Source organism: Triticum dicoccoides, chromosome 5B (genome assembly GCF_002162155.2).
Source record: "Triticum dicoccoides isolate Atlit2015 ecotype Zavitan chromosome 5B, WEW_v2.0, whole genome shotgun sequence".
NCBI classification, from domain to species: domain Eukaryota; kingdom Viridiplantae; phylum Streptophyta; class Magnoliopsida; order Poales; family Poaceae; genus Triticum; species Triticum dicoccoides.
The window spans coordinates 514,568,970-514,585,464 of NC_041389.1; the positions used below are offsets into that span (position 1 = coordinate 514,568,970).

Sequence of the window (16,495 nt, forward strand, 5' to 3'; positions counted from 1 at the left end):
ATACTCCCTCCGTCCCAGTTCGCAAGGAAAAATCCCAAAAACTATTTGTCCCAAAATCTTCCACCCCCTAGGCATAGTTGTATTCATTTTGGCACTAGTAGTCCATCAATGTTTGCATGCAAAAGCTGGCCCACTCCTCTTTCACCGTGGGAAACCACTCCACTAAATCTGCATGCACCACAACACTTACTCCTCTTCCCACGCTGCATGGAGAAATGCTACACATACGGATGTTTACTTAAGTTTATAGACTGATTATTGAGTTGGCATGTTTTAATTGGATTAAGGGTGAGCGCCAGGCCCCACCCGGTGAAAATCAGGGGGGCGGTGAAGAGTAGTTAAGGAAGGGTCTGTAGCCGTCATGTAACTCTCCGTACGTATAGCATTTTTGCGCTGCATGCACCACAATTCTAATGCGTGTTGGAGTACTTCCTCTCATCTTCCTCTTCCACAATGCAGTGTGAAACAGTTACTGTTTGCATGCCGAAACTTGTATAAAATGGCAACGCATGTTCCTCCTCTTCCCACACATTCAGTTCATTGCCTCATATCCCCCCAACTATCATGGACGTGGAGGGCATGGAGGAGGTCTGTGCCAAGGTGGGGAAGGTAGATGCTGAGGTAGAGGAGGCAGATGCCGAGGTGGAGGAGGCAGATGGCGAGGTGGAAGTCACACAAGGCGAGGTGGAAGAACTTGAGGATGAATTTGAGAGGATTTACACAACCATTCAAGATCTTTTTCAGAAAGTAGATCGTGGAATGAATGTCGGAGCTGGTGATTCAAGGTTCTCGGCTAGGGCAAGGTACATTCGCAACACCAATCTTGCGATTGGACGGAGGACTACGTTGGAATCTTCATGTGATGGATGCTTGTTCCCGGCAATGTGTCGTAACTGTGGCGTTCGAGGTGATTCTTCGATATTCCGTTGTCTAGCTTGCTCCTTGCTGGTGCCAATGGACGTGGTACCTTGTGATGTGTGTGGAAATCCACTTCTCTGTGACGACTACTGGTGCAAGGACTGTGCGACGATTGTCGGAGTAGGTGAAGATGGTGTGTGTTCTCGTTGCGGTCGCAACACCACTGCAGTTGCCGAAGATGAGAATGCATTTGTGGCTGACACCGAGATGAATTAGGGTTTATGTTGAGGAAGAAATAGCCATGTCTCTTGATGTGTGAAGATGGTGTGTGTTTTATGAATCATGATCTTGTTGCAGTGGAATTTATTTTCGAATTAATCTTGATGTGAATCATGGAATGAATATTGCAGTTGTTATTTGTGATCTATAGATTGTGAGGATATTGCAGTGGTTATTTCCGTTTAGATTGTGAGTATGGAGTACTGAAAATACTTGTCTCACGTACTCATCTAAAATGACCACAACATTTGTACACCATGCTTTGAGAATGTGCAGTCATGGGCGGGCATTGTATAGTGAGCACGACCAATTCTTGTGATCACATGAGTTTTGTTGCTGCGATTAAACAACAAAGTACAATTGTTCCAGTGATAAACTAAAACACTCATTCCTCCTAAGGTGAGTTCAAATACTCAATGGCAACGTCAACATAATCTTTATCAACCGTCAGACGGACTGACAGTAGACCTAGCCTCTCTAATGTTTTTTTCTTCATGTGAGGTGTATCATAGTGCATCGACCCCTTGTGCTTAATAATTTCCCTCATACAAGCTTGATCAAGTATGTTACAGTCAGGTGAATTTGGTGGTTGATTTACAATTCTGATATCCCAACCTCCCTTTGCCGCTTCCATTGCAAAAATGGGATCATTTGCTAAAACATGAGTTCTTGCATTGTCTTGCTGAATGTACACGGTGTTCCATCTATCACTCCCAGGCCATTTTTCCTTTATAGCAGGCAGTACATACTGCACAATGTACTCCCTACTTTTGTTCCTGTCCACCGAAGATGAAGGCTTGAGCTCCCATTCTCCTCTCCCTCTACATTGAAAGAAAAAAATATGTTACTTTAGCAAACAAATTTCACACTTGATGTAGATCATGCTTAAAAAAACATCATGGTAGTTTACCTGTTAGCACTCTTCTTTTGAGCTTGCACCCAATCAACAAATGCCCACACACCTATTTTTCCATCAAACACACAATTTCCTTGAGAATCATACCTTGGCCTTGCCATAGCCGACAAGAACATGATCTGCTGGATGTGGTTTTTATGTTTGCATTCTCTTTTTGGTGCTTCCTCTCTATGACTCAAGTACATTTTCTGTGTCTTCCTTGTGCGGTAGAAGATCTTCTCGTCCAAATGAACCTTGTTAAAACTAGCTTTAAAAGTGGGATTGTCCTCCAATGAACTTGGCTCCAAATTCTCAAGGCAATACGCCACACGTGCCTTCTTGTTGGCTTCAGTTAATGAAGATTTCAGTTCATTTGAAACTCGTCTCATTACCTTCTCCTTCAACCTAGACAGAAACAAGAAAAGTTGATCATGATTTCGGTCATCATCGAAATGTAAGAACTAATGCTTTTTTTCATACCTACGGTGAATTGTGCTTTTGGACATGTTAAGTCCAGCAGCAACTTGTCGAATTGTGGTCCTCTCACCAGGTGGAATGGCTTATAATGCCTCAATATCCAAACTCATTTTCTTCCTTCCCGTTTTTAACTTCAAATTGTTCTTGATAGAGTTAACGCCACCTCCTGTCTTCGTTTCTTTCCAAATCCTACTCGCACACCTCCGAGAACAATTTCCATCACGTACAACAGAATCCAAAACCCCATTCTTTAACCTTCCACGCTCTCCATTTCGAGCAAGCAGCATAGCGTAAATATTACGCTTGTCTTCGACAGTGTACTGTTCTCTGTTATTCTTGTTAGCCAAAGCATCTACACACATGAAAACAAATCATAAGCACAAACCAAATATGCTGCTACTAAACAAAACTGAAAACAAATCATGGTTGAGTTGGAGATGAAAAACCTACTCAAATCAATCTCTTTTGCAGAAGGTGCTTCTACATGTTCCGGCCGTGGAGGATACTCGTCAGCGTTCTCAAAATTTGGATTATATCCAGCGCCACGCCAGCCGCCTTCTCTGCCGTTAGTAGATGCAGCAAACTCACTGGTACGGTCTACATAGCAAAAACAAGCAATTCAGAATCCATATAGCTGATCTTATGTACGGCCAAACAAGAAAAAAAATACGGTCACAGAACAAATTATTCCTAACGAAACATAGCGTCTCTCATGCTGTGTCTGACGAAGGCCTTTTATTCTTCACTTCACACAATCGATGGAGAGCTAAGATCTATGTACGTACATTACACGGCTCACAGAACCTGACTCCCCAAACTGAAAGATAGTTCAGAACGAAACAACATAGAAAGAACTAAAACAACAGCAAAACAGTAAACAGCTACGAGGAAGGAGATCAGCGGAGGCAAACATCCTGCAGCAGCGACTCGCAGGCAGTTTCCTGATGCAATCGTCGAACGAGACAGCATATCCTGATCAGGCAAGAAGGACTACGTACCTCTCGTGCAGAATACGGACGGATTTGGTCCGACGCAGATGGAGCCGTTCATGATGTTCAAGCCGACGTAGGAGGACGTCCTTCCGGCGGCGCTTGCACTGCCGCTCCCGCCCGGCGAGGTGGCCCAGTTCGACGAGCCTGCCTGATTTGGAGAAGGAGATCGAGGTGGGCGCGACAGACCGACGCGGCGTCTCCCTCCGACGCTGGGGCTGGACACCGGTGTAGAGGCAGCCGTTCCAATGGAGAACGACGGCAGTGGTCCTCGACCTGCAAGACCGAGTGGAGGAAGGCCGCCGCCATGACGAGTACGAAGTGGAGGAAGGCCGCCGCCATCGCCGGAACGAGGAAGGAAGGCAGCGCGAGTCAGGCCTCGGAGGCCAAGAGGCGGCGGACGACGATGTCCCTCGTCTCCCCCGTCCGACGCCATGAAATCGAGGAGGAGAGGAGATGAGATTGGCGCTAGACTGGGCTGTTCGTCTACGTAAGTCCATGGCTATATAAAGAAATCTGGGCGCTGCTTTCGTTTGAGTTTGGAACGAAATCCTTGCGCGCGGAATCAAATCTCTGGTTTAGGAAAGAAATCTGGGCGCGATAGCAAAATTTAAGGGGAAAATATGGCGCCGAAGGAGGAAGGAGCACGCGAGGCGGAAACAGCGCGCAGGGCAGAGGAAAATATCGCGCCAAATCAATTAAAGACTAAAAATAAAGTTTTTTTCACTTTCCAAATTAATTGCAGCGCCCATGGTTAACGTTTTTACGTGGAAAATCAGAGCCAATGGAAATTCACCTTGGGCCAAGATATTTGAAAACTTTGCCTTGCGAACTGGGACGGAGGGAGTAATAATAACTAATTTATTATTGCCTCTAGGGCATATTTCCAACACTATGAAGGCACATACAGGCACTACAACCCAATCCTTACTGTGACAGGAAGTTGCGACGGAGCTGATATGGAGTCACGAAGTTGTAGGCCAATTGTGCATCCAAGCTAGGACCAATATTGATCATCACATTACTCTATTTGTGCGATGGAATCCACATTCATGCGTGTTGCATGTACGTGTGGGCCGTACATACTTAGTTTGTTTACCGGACACTGATGCAAAAGGGGCTAAGAAAATGAGAGACCGATAGGATGATGCAAGACGGATTGACTGGCAAAGCAAGTAGACATGCAAGACCGGTGCCCAAATGTACTGCATTCGGTTAATTCATGTAAAATGCATGCGTATACATACCTAATTAGTGTAAACATTTGGCTAGGCAGGCTACCTATATGTATGGTTTCTTGTTCTAGTGCTGCTATATAAGGTATCACACGAGAGAACCAACCTAGTTAGCCAGCCAGTCCCTGAAAATGGATTTGTCGCAAACAAGCTCGTGTGAAACCAACAAGTGTCCAAGTTAACTAGTGTGGGAGATCGGAGCAAACCAAACCTCAATCACATCTACAATTGGTGGAGTCGGGCAGTTGTACATCTACATAAATGTAGTTATACTGCAATGGAAAACCTGAGTATCAAATAAGTAATGTTACAGCGGATGTCTGAATTAAGTTGAGGAAGCTTATTCAGTCTAGTAATACTGCCATTTGTCAAGTAATTTTCAAATATATGTTGTGCAATCTTTTGAATCCATAGTCGATTATGTCAATCCAATTTGTTTGGGGGCTTCTCAAAGGGACAAGTGTAAACAACACTGCTGCTTTTTTATGGCTTCTTGATATATTCTAATCTTCTGAAGATGACGAGATCCTTATGTCCATGTTGAAATGCATCTGCAGCCAGCTGGTTCATAAGGTCCAGAGGATTAAACTTGAGCTCTATTTACCGTACTTACCTACCACTGCTCGTGGACGTCTAAGCAAGAAATCTACGGAATTGTCAGCCTGAAACAACAATAATAGTAGAAAATTGCTTTTAAACTAGATTGATTTCCCATTTCTCTGAAGGCCGACCAAATTAGAAAGGAAAAGAACACAGATTCTTAAGGACAAAGGGGCAGATGTACTGCAACAGTGCTGCTTATCTTTCTCCCTCTGCCTGCCAAAACACCTAATTCTGCTTTCCCAACAAAGTGGTAGGCCAACTACCAAAGATCCAATCTGAATGGGAAACTGGGAACACCTAACTAGTAAAACAATAGGCCATGTCACTGAAGGCAATATACTAAGGCACAGCAGGAGAAGGAGAGATTTCAGTACCTGATTTGGTTTGCTTGGAGCAGAAGAGGTCTAACTCATCGCCGTAATGGGTGATGGGTCAACAACCTGAACTCCAAGCATGTTAGCTGACATTGCAAGGCAAGTAGACAACAACCTTGTGACAGATCTGCACATCAGGACTGCGAAAAAACAGAGTTCGCTTAACCTGGAGCTAAATGCATTTATGGTAATTTGGTGTAATTGGTGATCAATTAATCACATCTGTTGAGTAGGCTTATCAGAGTGCGATCAACCTAACACTGGACCAGCTTCTGTTGGTGCCACATTGCCAAATTCATATATGAGTTCCACATGTATAAAACTGAATCTAAAAATTGAAAAGGGTCAAAAGTAGGACATATAAGAACACAAAGGTAAATAATCTAACAATAGTACTCGGTTACTTTATTATCTATGTTAACAGCTTCCAATTACTGTATGTATAGTCTCATGGACCGATGTTAAGATTTACTGGGTATGAAAGTATACCAAAATTGTACAGATATACATACCAGTCACTAAGTTAGAAGATTAAGAAAAAAGAACAAGACCTATGCTCAAAAAGATGAAAAACAGAGAACCTATTCTGAAAAACGGAGCACCTATATATCTCCTGCTGCCAAAGAGGAGTTCCTTCTACCTTGTATCAATACAGAACCTCAAGTAAAATCCTTCTACCTTGAGATGTATATATGTATATTATAACTCCACTTTGTTCTATCTATAAAGAATCTGAACTAAAATCCTTTATGTGGATATGTACTACTTATATATAGAAAAAGGTGTATTCATCCTTTGAGTGGCTCAAGCTGCACTTCCATCGATCCAGGCGAACCAGAGTCCATTATATTGTCGAACCTATCGGACTGCAGAAGATCAACTGAATCGTCTTCCTCAATGTTGCCGAGCACAAATTTGTGCGTAAGGCCATCAGCGCCATCTCTTCTTCGCTTAACATTCATGTACTCAAGGTATGCTACCACCAACACACAACTCACAACCCATACAACCAATCCACATGTAAGTCCCTTGATCGTCTTGCTGCCGTACCTATGCCCAAGATGCTGCAACCCGGTGCAGAGTGCCGTGACAGCGGCTACCAGAGCAGTCCTCCCGGTGTAGGTATGCAGATATTCCCAGATGATCCTGTTTCTTGATAGAATTTCTTCATTCTCCGCTCGTTGTGGCCGAAGATAAGCATCTGGTTGGGTGGTCGTACAACAGATATTTTTTTTCCAATGCTTTGTAGCCAGCGATCTCAATGCACGGGTTAGCTAATAGAATGAAAAATCTCACTTCAGAAGAACAAAAATTGGATGTCAAATCAGACGTGTTGTAGTGGATGTCGAAAATAGGTCATAGGAAGCTTATTTAATTTCGATATGAGATGTAGCTTCTACAACGTAATTGACTTGTTCCTGGCAACCATATTAGCTTTGACTATCAGGGCTAAGCATCAATGTTGTACTCAATACTTCAGGGAAGCTAGGACCGTATATTGTATAGGTGGTTTTGACATCTCGCTCCCTGGCAACCCATAAGTGTCAATATACTTAGATCTGAATTTAGCTTCTGTAATGGACTCAGTGGTGGTCTGCTCACCGAGTTGCTTTTGTCTATCAATGCTAACTGTAGAAATTAATGTTGTACTCAATGTTTCAATTGCTGGGTGGTTGTGATTTGTGAACAAAACACAATTAAGGAGGGTTGTCTTGAAAACAAACCGGTTAGATTTTCTGTTGAGCATTGCAATGTTCATTTATCGACATATATTGCTTTGAATCCACCGTCGAGTACTTATGAAATATTGTGAGGTGTTTTGAATCTGTTGTCGAGTATTTTGATCTGATTTGGCTGTAGGCTTATAAAGGGAAAGATGTAAAAAAACACTGTTGCTTATTTACTTGTTAATGGCTTCTCCGTACAATCTCAGCATGGGATGATGAGGCGATCCTTATGTCCATGTTCTGATGCATCTAGACTAGCTGATTCATGTGTATCATATTCCTTCTATACAATTGAACATCCACCGATATAATTTTTTTCTGAGGTGAAGAAATATAAAACGGATAGCTACTATTCAGCACAAAAAACATTTAGGGGTGACCAACATAATTTGCAGTGGCAAGTGATAAATCCAGGCGAGGAAGTGGCTTCGACCGACAAACATACATATCCTAACGAAAGCCCGTAGGGGGTACTCCAACCCAGTCCTTGTCGTGACTCGACATCACGACCGAGGGTGTGTCTTGTTCGTCTGCAGCTAGGACCTTGATGGAGTCACAAAGTTGTAGGCCAATCGTGCATCCGAGCTGGGTCCAAGATTGATGGAATCCACATTACTCTTTGTTTGATAGAATCCACATTCACGCGTACGTGTAGGCTAGACATACTTAGTTTGTTTATTACGGTGATTATGCGAAAGGCACTAAGAAAATGAGACCGATGCAATGATGCATGGCAGATTGACAGGCGCAGAGCAAGCATGCATGCATGACAGGTGCCCAAATGTACAGCATTAGGTTAATTCAGGTAAAGTGCATGCATATACATACCTTATCAATGCGAATATCTGCCTAGGCAGGCTAGCTGTATGTATAGCTTGTTGTTGGAGTATAAGGTATCACAAGAGAGTGCCAATCTAATCGGCCAGCCAGGCCTTGAAAATGGATCTGTCACAAACAAGCTCGTGGGTCACCAACAAGTGTCCAAATTAACAAGTGTGGGAGATTGGAGCAAACCAAACCTCAATGACATCTACAGGTGGTGGGCTGTAGCAGTTGTACATGTACCAAAATGTAGTTATACAGGTGGTACGGTGGAGCTCTTGAATAAGAAATGTTGTGGTGGATGTCTAAACTAAGTTGAGAAAGCTTAATCAGCAAGTGCAGGATGTGGTTTGAAGATCTCCGCGCGAAACCAAGAGGGTTGTTCTGAAAACAAACCGATTACATCTTCTGTTGAGCCGTGCAATATTTGTTATCATTGGGCAATATTTTGAACCCACTATCATTTGTCGATCATTTATTAAATATATATTGTGCAATCCTTGAATACATAGTCGATTATGTTGATCTGATTTGGCTGGAGTATTCTCAAAGGAATAGACAACACTGCTGCTGGTCGCAAAAGGAAAACGTTGCTGCTTTTTTTAATGACTTCTTGATACATTCACAACTTCTGAAGATGACGAGCTCCATAGCTGCATCTATTTGTAGCTGATTCATATATAAGGCCCATGAGGATTAAACTGGAGCTCCATTTACAAAACTTACGATGGTGCAGTCGATGTCTAAGCGGGCAATCTACAGAATTGTCGGCCTCAGCAACAAGAATAAGAGAAAATTGCTTCTAAACTATATTAACTTCCCATTTCCCTGAATCCCTACTAACTGAGAGAGAAAAGAAGACTCAGATTCTAAGGACAAAGGGACAGATGTAATGCTGCTTATTTTTGTACCTCTGCCTGGCTACACACCTACTGCTGCTTTCCCTACAAAGTGGTAAGCCACCTACCAAAGTTCCAGATCTGAATTGGAAATTAGGAATACTTAACTAGTAAAACAATAGGCCTAACATGCAGTCTGAAGTCCATGTCACTGAACACAATATAGTAAGGGCACAACAGCAAAAGGAGAGATTTCGGTACCTGATTTGGTTTGCTTGGAGCAGAGGATGTCCAGCTCATCGTCGTAATGGACAATCCCCTCAAGGGTCAACAAACTGAACTCCAAGCATGTTAGCTGCCATTGCAAGGCAAGTAGACAAGTATCTTGTGACAGATCTGCACGTAAGGACCACGAATAACAGAGAGTTCGCTTAACCTGAAGCTAAATGAATTTATGGTAATCTGGTGTGATTGGTTATCAAATAATCGCATCTATTGAGTAGGCTTATCAGGGGCGATCAGCCTAAGACTGGACCAGCTTCTGTTGGTGCCAAATTGCCAAATCCTATGAGTTCGACATGTATAAAAACAAAGGTAAATAATCTGACCCGCAAAAAAAACACAAAGGTAAGTAATCTGACAATAGTACTCGGTTACTTTATTATGTATATTAACAGCTTCACTTTACTGTATGTCATGGACCGATGTTAAGATTTACTGGGTATGAAACCAAATGCATCATTGGACATGTAAGAAAGAGCAATCTTCACTTTGAAGTATATACCAAAATTGTACAGATATACATACCAATCACTAAGTTAGAAGATTAGAAAAAAAGAACAAGACCTATGCTCAAAAAGATGAAAAACAGAGCACCTATTCTAAGCCATGTGGCAGCATGATAATACCTCTCCTGCAGCCAAAGAGGAGGTCCTTCTACCTTGTATCAATAGAGAACCTTAAGTAAAATCCTACTACCTTGAGATGTATATATGTATATTATATCTCCACTTTGTTCTATCTATAAAGAATCTGAACTAAAATCCTTTATGTTGATATTTACTACAAATATATAGAAAAAGGTATATTCATCCTTTGAGTGGCTCAAGCTGCACTTCCATCGATCCAGGCGAACCTGAGTCCATTTTACTGTCAAACCTATCAGACTGCAGAAAATCAACGGAATCGTCTTCCTCAGTGTTGCTGAGCACAAATTTGTGCGTAAGGCCATCGGCGCCATCTCTTCTTCGCTTAACCTTCATGTACTCGAGGTAAGCCACCACCAATACAGCACTCACAACCCATACAACCAATCCACATGTAAGTCCCTTGATCGTCTTGCTGCCGTACCTGTGCCCAAGATGCTGCAACCCGGTGAAGAGTGCCGTGACAGCGGCTACCAGAGCGGTCCTCCCGGTGTAGGTATGCAGATATTCCCAGGTGATCCTATTTCTTGATAAAATTTCTCCATTCTCCGCTTGGTGTGGTCGGAGATAAGCATTTACCGGCTGCATACAAGTGAATGTAAATGCTATCGCGCCGATTTTAGCATGTGTGGATTTGAAAGAGAAACCCCGGAGCTCGGCCACAGCAAAGAGAACCCCCATGAACATGACAGCCAGGCCTGAGTACTGAAGATATGTGTGAGCCTGGAACCAGAGATCTCCTTTCACATGCTTCAGGTACCGTGCTGCGACGATTCCTCCTGGAAGCAGCAGTCCCCATGCCACAAACATCATGAACCCATGAACGGCGAGCACCGGCCGCAGATCCTCCACCGCCTCCGCCAAGCCGCTGAGAAGAAGGATTCGGACCGGACGGTTGCTAGTGACAGAGTGCATGTTCTTCACACTCAGTCGGCCAGATGACCACTGGGAGCCCATGGCCCAGATGACCTTCAGAGGTGTCGAGGGATCGATGATGTTCTTGCACTCCACCCTTCCACTGCACGAAGGCGTCAATGGACGGGTGAACTCGAATATGATCACGCCGTTCTCCGACCGGCACCTCTTGTAGGTGAGGTTCTCGTGCGTCTCGTGCACGCTCATGCCGTCCTTCCCGTCGATCCAGTACGAGTTGACATGTCCCGTGCCGTTGTCGTCGACCCACCCGACGTAGGCGTAGCTGTTCACCATTGCGCCGCCGAAGCCGATGGCGATGTACCCGCTCTTCTTCTCGCCGCGGGCCGCGATGTTGATGGAGTCGCCGGACAGAGTCCAGAAGAATGTCACCTGCTGATCGTCCAGCAGCACGCTGTTGTTGTACATGTCGCTGAGGCCGCCGTCGACCACCTGAATTTTCCAACCCATCTTGGGGTCGTAGAGGGATTGGTAGTATACTAGGTCCGGCGTGTTGCGGTCAGGCAGCCAGACAAGCTCTGTAGGCGTTGCCGGCACGCCCTCTGCAGTCGGGCTGCCGGCGTAGATTACCTCGGACATGTTTCGGGCCGTGGCGTTCCCGCCGACGGCGTCGGACGTGATGTACAGCGGCACGTCGTGCCCGGCCTCGACGGAGAAGGTGACCGGCACGCCGCGCTCCACCTTGAGCAGAGGCGCCTCCTTCTTGTTGATGTAGAGCACCTTTTCTGGGTTGGGCGGGTTGGGGTAGTGCAGCGCCGGCCCCGTGGTGACCACCAGCGGGGTCTGCCGCTCCGCCGTGATCCTGCCCTGGTCCTCCTTGTCCTCGGCGTCCAGCGGCCCGGGGCACCCGTTGGTCGCCGCGGACACGTTGAGCGTGAGGAACCCGTACGCGGTGCCCGCCGGCGCGCCGTGGTTGAGCGGCAGGTAGTACGGCCTCAGCAAGTCCGGCTGCCGGAGCAGCCCGATGGCCCAGATCACGGTCATCTCCCTCGTGGCGTTGACCGCCACGTCGTACCTCTTGTCGGGAGACGCCAGAGGGCGCGAGAAGCGCACGAAGGAGACGCCGTCGCGGCGGTGGCCGTAGACGAGCCTGGTGTTGTTGACGGACGCGTCGCCGGCGGTGCTGCGGTTGCGGCGGTCGTAGAACGTGTCCGGGCATACGCCCTCCGCGCCGCCGTCGCCGCGGAGCAGGCACTCGCTGTACTTGGTGACGAAGTAGTCGTCGGCGAACGGGAGGCCCTCCTCGGTGAAGCCCGCGACGGCGACGTCGGCGCCGATCATGGAGACGTTCCTGCCGGGGTCCGCCCAGCCGAACGCCATGTAGTACTCGGACCCGACGGCGGCCTCGAGCCCGACGTCTATGGCGTTGGCCGCCTCGCGGAGCGTCCAGCGCACGCGCAGCCGCGGCGAGAGCTGCGCGCAGGAGGCGAACATGGTGGGCTCCTCGGTGGGGGACGCGGCGGCGGCGGCGGCGGCTTTGGAGGAGGAGGGGTCGGAGGAGGAGTTGGAGGCGGCGAGGCGGACGAAGCCGAAGAGGGAAGAGGTGAGCGGGTCGAAGGCGGCGAGGACGGGGACGAGCGGCCAGGAGAGGCCCGGGAGGAGGCGGAAGACGAGGGACTCGGAGGCGAAGGTGCGGTTGAGCGGGTCGGGCGCGGCGGGGGAGCCGCGGGAGAGCGCGGCGAGGTCGGCGCCGTCGGCCCGCCACCAGCGCGCGTCGGCGGAGCCGGCCAGGAGGTCCAGCGACGAGACGCGGAAGGAGCAGCCGTCCAGCACGGCCACGCGGCCCCGCAGCTGGTGCTGCGACATCCGCAGGTCCGCCTCGTGGCCCGCCAGGCTCGTGTTCCGCCCGCACTCCGCCGCGGAGGAGCGGGAGGGGGCGAGGAAGAGGAGGCAGAGGAGGGCGAGCGGCGCCATGGCCGCGCTCGGGGCCCCTCGGGTGAGGGGGGCTCAGGGGGAGGCGAGTTGGGGGCGGGAGGCCGGTGGCATTGGCGCGATCGCGCGGCGCGGTGGGGGCTGCGGCGGGTTCGTCGGGGCGGGAGGAACAGGGCGATCGTGCGGCCTCGGGACGGACGGACGGACGGACGCGGGGTCTGTTTTGTCCGGCGCGCGGCTTTTCTGATGGTGCGCGGCGGGGCCCGTAGCGTTGGTGCGAACGAACGTGCGTGTGTGCCGATGCTCTTTTGTTTGGGTGCCAACGAACCAACGTGCACGTCGCTGTTTTTTTTTAATAGGTCAAAGGCGTATCATAGCTTTATAGAAGGGGAAAATGTGTACAAGAGAGAATTATAGCTAGTCACATGGTCACAAGTCGACCAGGACATCGCCTCCACTCCAAACTCGACACTCTATGTGCTACTCAACTACATGCTCCACTCCAGTTGCTCCGGCCTGCATCCAGATGACCAATTCGTGGAATATGGCCTCCGTCACACCGAACACATCTAACGTGTCGCTCCTACCAAAGACTCTCGCATTCCTCTGCTTCCACATAGACCAGCATATTAACATAACCACCGGGTCAAAGCCTTTCCTACTTGTCTTGGCAATCCGCTTTCTCACCTCGCACCACCACTCCGCCAGGTGCGACTGCACCGTGGGGCAAAGATTAAGATTCACTCTGATCCTAGTGAAACAGAGAAACCACACATGCCTGGCATACACGCACTGTAGCAAGATGTGATCCACATTGTCCTCGTCCTGATCACAAAGGTAGCACGGGGAGGTTTGGTCTTGTAGCCCATGTCTAGTTCTCCTATCCGAAGTCCAAAGGCGATATTGCACCGCGAGCCACATGAAGATCCGACAGGACAGCGGCGCCCAACATTTCCAGATGGCCGCGAAAGAGCGGAACCAAATCCCACCCATACAAAGCATCCTGTAAGCCGATGCTGCAGAGTAGACGCCGGACTCATTCCATGCCCAAATAGGAGCATCTTCCAGCTCCGAATCCAAGCATACCTCCATAAGAAGTTCCCATAGTCGGATGAAATGGGCAAGAGCGTCAGCGTCGAGGATCCCAGTGATGTCATCTGTCCAAGCATGCGAGCAAAGCCCCTTGCTGACGAGACGTTTGTTTGCCACCTGCGTCCTGACTCTGGCAGCCACCAAGGGTGCAATCTCCGCAACTGTGCCTCCATTGAGCCATCTATCTCTCAAAAAAAGGGTGTGCTCTCCATTCCCAACACGCCATTGGACTAGACTCCGGAAGGCGAGCGCCACCTGCTTATCCGCGGTGAGGTTTAAGCCCTGCCAGGGCCTAGATGGATCCGTCCTCCTAAGCCATTCCCATCTAAGCCTCGGAGCAATACCGTGCTTGTGTAGATCAATGATGCCCAAGCCTCCGAGTTGCTTGGGGCGGCATACTCTCCTCCAAGAAACCACACATTTTCCACCATTTACAGCTTCCGTGCCAGTCCAGAAAAAAGCGCGGCAGCCCTTATCCACTTGTTCTCGGGCCCACTTTGGCGCCTCAGCAACCATGAGGTGGTGCGTTGGCCTCGCTCTCATGACTTGATTTACCAGGATAGGCCGTTCAGGCCTAGTAACAAGCCCACGCTGCCAACCAGGCATGATATGAAGAGCCGCATCAACAATCGGTTGCCATTCATTTCGCTTGAGTTGCTTGATGCTTAACTGTAGACCCAAGTATTTGCACGGGAAGGAATCGGTCTTCCATGGTAGAGCATTCCTGACCAGCTCCACATCCTCCTCCTCGGATCTTATGAGAATTGCCGCTGACTTAGCATAGTTTACTTTCAATCCCGAGGCCACTCCAAAGATGCCAAGAAGATCCTTCACAAGTTGCAGCTCCGGTCTGGTCGGCCTAATGTAGAGAACCACGTCATCCGCGTATAGGGAGAGCCTCTGCATCGGGGTACAGTTGGCAATAATGTTGAGGATCCCTTGCTCATGCGCTTTGATGACTAGTGAGGTAAGAACATCCATTGCAATGATGAAAAGCATAGGGGAGGCCGGATCCCCTTGCCGAAGCCCTTTGGCATGCATGAACTTTGGACCGGCACAACCGTTAACCAAGACTCTCGAGCTGGCAGTCGTGAGAAAGATGCCAATCCAAGAGATCCATTTGTCCGAGAACCCTTTTACCCTCAGCACCTCAAAGAGGAAGGGCCACGAAAGAGAGTCAAAAGCTTTAGAGATATCAAGCTTGAGCATCACGCCTTTGGCCTTCCGTTGATGCAACCGCCGAGCCATTTGCCTAACGAGCAGGAAATTGTCATGGATGCTTCTTCCCTTAATGAACGCCGATTGGTTTATGTGAACTAGCTCTCACATCCGTGTACTGAGCCTATTTGCCAAGAGCTCGGAAGCAATCTTCGGGAGGCTATGCTCAAGACTTATAGGGCGGTAGTCAAGAGTGGTTGAGGCCTCTGGGGTTTTTGGAATCAAGGTGATCAACTTTGGTTCAGCCTGCCAAACCCGCGTCTGTTTCCAATGAAAAGCTTGTGCAAAGCCGCGATGACGTCCACTTTTATGATCGCCCAGGCCTTCTAAAAGAAGAGGCCAATGAAGCCATCCGGCCCCGGGGCTCGATCCGCCGGCATGCTCCTGATCACAGCCCAAATCTCCTCGTCACTGAAAAGAAGATCCTGATCCGACAGGTCAAGTCTAGTAATGTCAAGCTCATCCAAATCCAGGGTGTACTCGCGAGCGACTTCCTTCCCAAGCAACTCCTTGTAAGTGTCGTAGAACGCAGCCTCCTTTCCATCTTGGTCCGTGACAATGCGCCCATCTACCAAAAGAAATGGAATATAATTCTTCATCCTTCTGCCATTCGCAACCAAGTGGAAAAGCTGTGTATTTGCATCCCCCTCCCGAAGCCAAGTGATACACGATCTCCGGCGAGAGATCGTTCTCTCCAGCGAGGCGAGGCCAAGTACAAGCTGTCTGAGCGATCTCCTGAGCCACCTCTCCTCCTCCGTGAGCACCCGATACTCCTGAGCACGATTGAATCTCAAAATGACAATGTTGGCCACAACCAATTGCATCTTGATGTTGCCCACTCTCTTCTGGCCCCAAATCGCGAGTGCTTTTGCCATGTTTCTAAGGAGGATGTCAAGTCTCCTGAACGGGTCCGTGATTGTCTCGTCACAAGTCCAAGCCTCCTGCACCACCTCCAAGAATCCATCCATCTTCACCCAAAACTTCTCAAAACGAAACCGCCTCCGCAGCCCCATGTGATCATCCAACGCCGGCAATGGTCTGAAATTGCCATGGACAAAGCCTGGAGGAGGCAACCGGAGTGGTCGAGCTCCCAGTCAATGGAAACAAAAGCACGGTCGATCTTAGTCATCGTGGGGTTCTCGCGCTCGTTGCTCCACGTGTAGTTGCGCCCGTGAAGGAAGAGCTCCTTGAGAGCGTTATCATCGACGAAGCTTTTGAACAGTCTCATCATGTGCCTATCGATCAAAGAGTTATTTTTATCTTGCGCGTGGAGTATTAAGTTGAAATCTCCAATAAGTAACCATGGCCCGGGGCACAACGATCTACGCTCCGCCAAGTCATGCAGAAACTCAATTT

The 16,495-nt window shown here is 48.3% G+C and overlaps 2 protein-coding genes across 2 annotated transcripts; both read right to left on the reverse strand.

Annotated features, from left to right (window-relative positions):
- Positions 1–1,483: 1,483 nt before the first annotated feature.
- LOC119305939 lies at positions 1,484–4,039 on the reverse strand. Its single transcript, XM_037582324.1, has 5 exons — positions 3,508–4,039; positions 2,960–3,106; positions 2,513–2,861; positions 2,048–2,437; positions 1,484–1,958 (listed from the first exon to the last, which is right to left on the reverse strand). The coding sequence occupies exons 3-5, from the start codon at positions 2,536–2,538 to the stop codon at positions 1,532–1,534; spliced, it is 843 nt and encodes a 280-aa protein (XP_037438221.1). The 5' UTR covers positions 2,539–2,861; positions 2,960–3,106; positions 3,508–4,039; the 3' UTR covers positions 1,484–1,531.
- A 5,812-nt stretch (positions 4,040–9,851) lies between these two features.
- Positions 9,852–12,871, reverse strand: LOC119311253 (cytochrome b561, DM13 and DOMON domain-containing protein At5g54830-like). Its single transcript, XM_037586892.1, has one exon. The coding sequence runs from the start codon at positions 12,869–12,871 to the stop codon at positions 10,187–10,189; it is 2,685 nt and encodes an 894-aa protein (XP_037442789.1). The 3' UTR covers positions 9,852–10,186.
- Between the last annotated feature and the right edge of the window lie 3,624 nt (positions 12,872–16,495).

Bases quoted from the DNA above. Each gene is read 5' to 3' on its own strand.
- LOC119305939 (XM_037582324.1), bottom strand. From the start codon at position 2,538: ATGTCCAAAAGCACAATTCACCGTAG. The intron at 2,438-2,512 runs GTATGAAAAAAA...GTTTCTGTCTAG, and splicing joins AAAAGCACAATTCACCGTAG to GTTGAAGGAGAAGGTAATGA. The intron at 1,959-2,047 runs GTAAACTACCAT...CTTTCAATGTAG, and splicing joins CAAAAGAAGAGTGCTAACAG to AGGGAGAGGAGAATGGGAGC.
- LOC119311253 (XM_037586892.1), bottom strand. From the start codon at position 12,871: ATGGCGCCGCTCGCCCTCCTCTGCCTCCTCTTCCTCGCCCCCTCCCGC.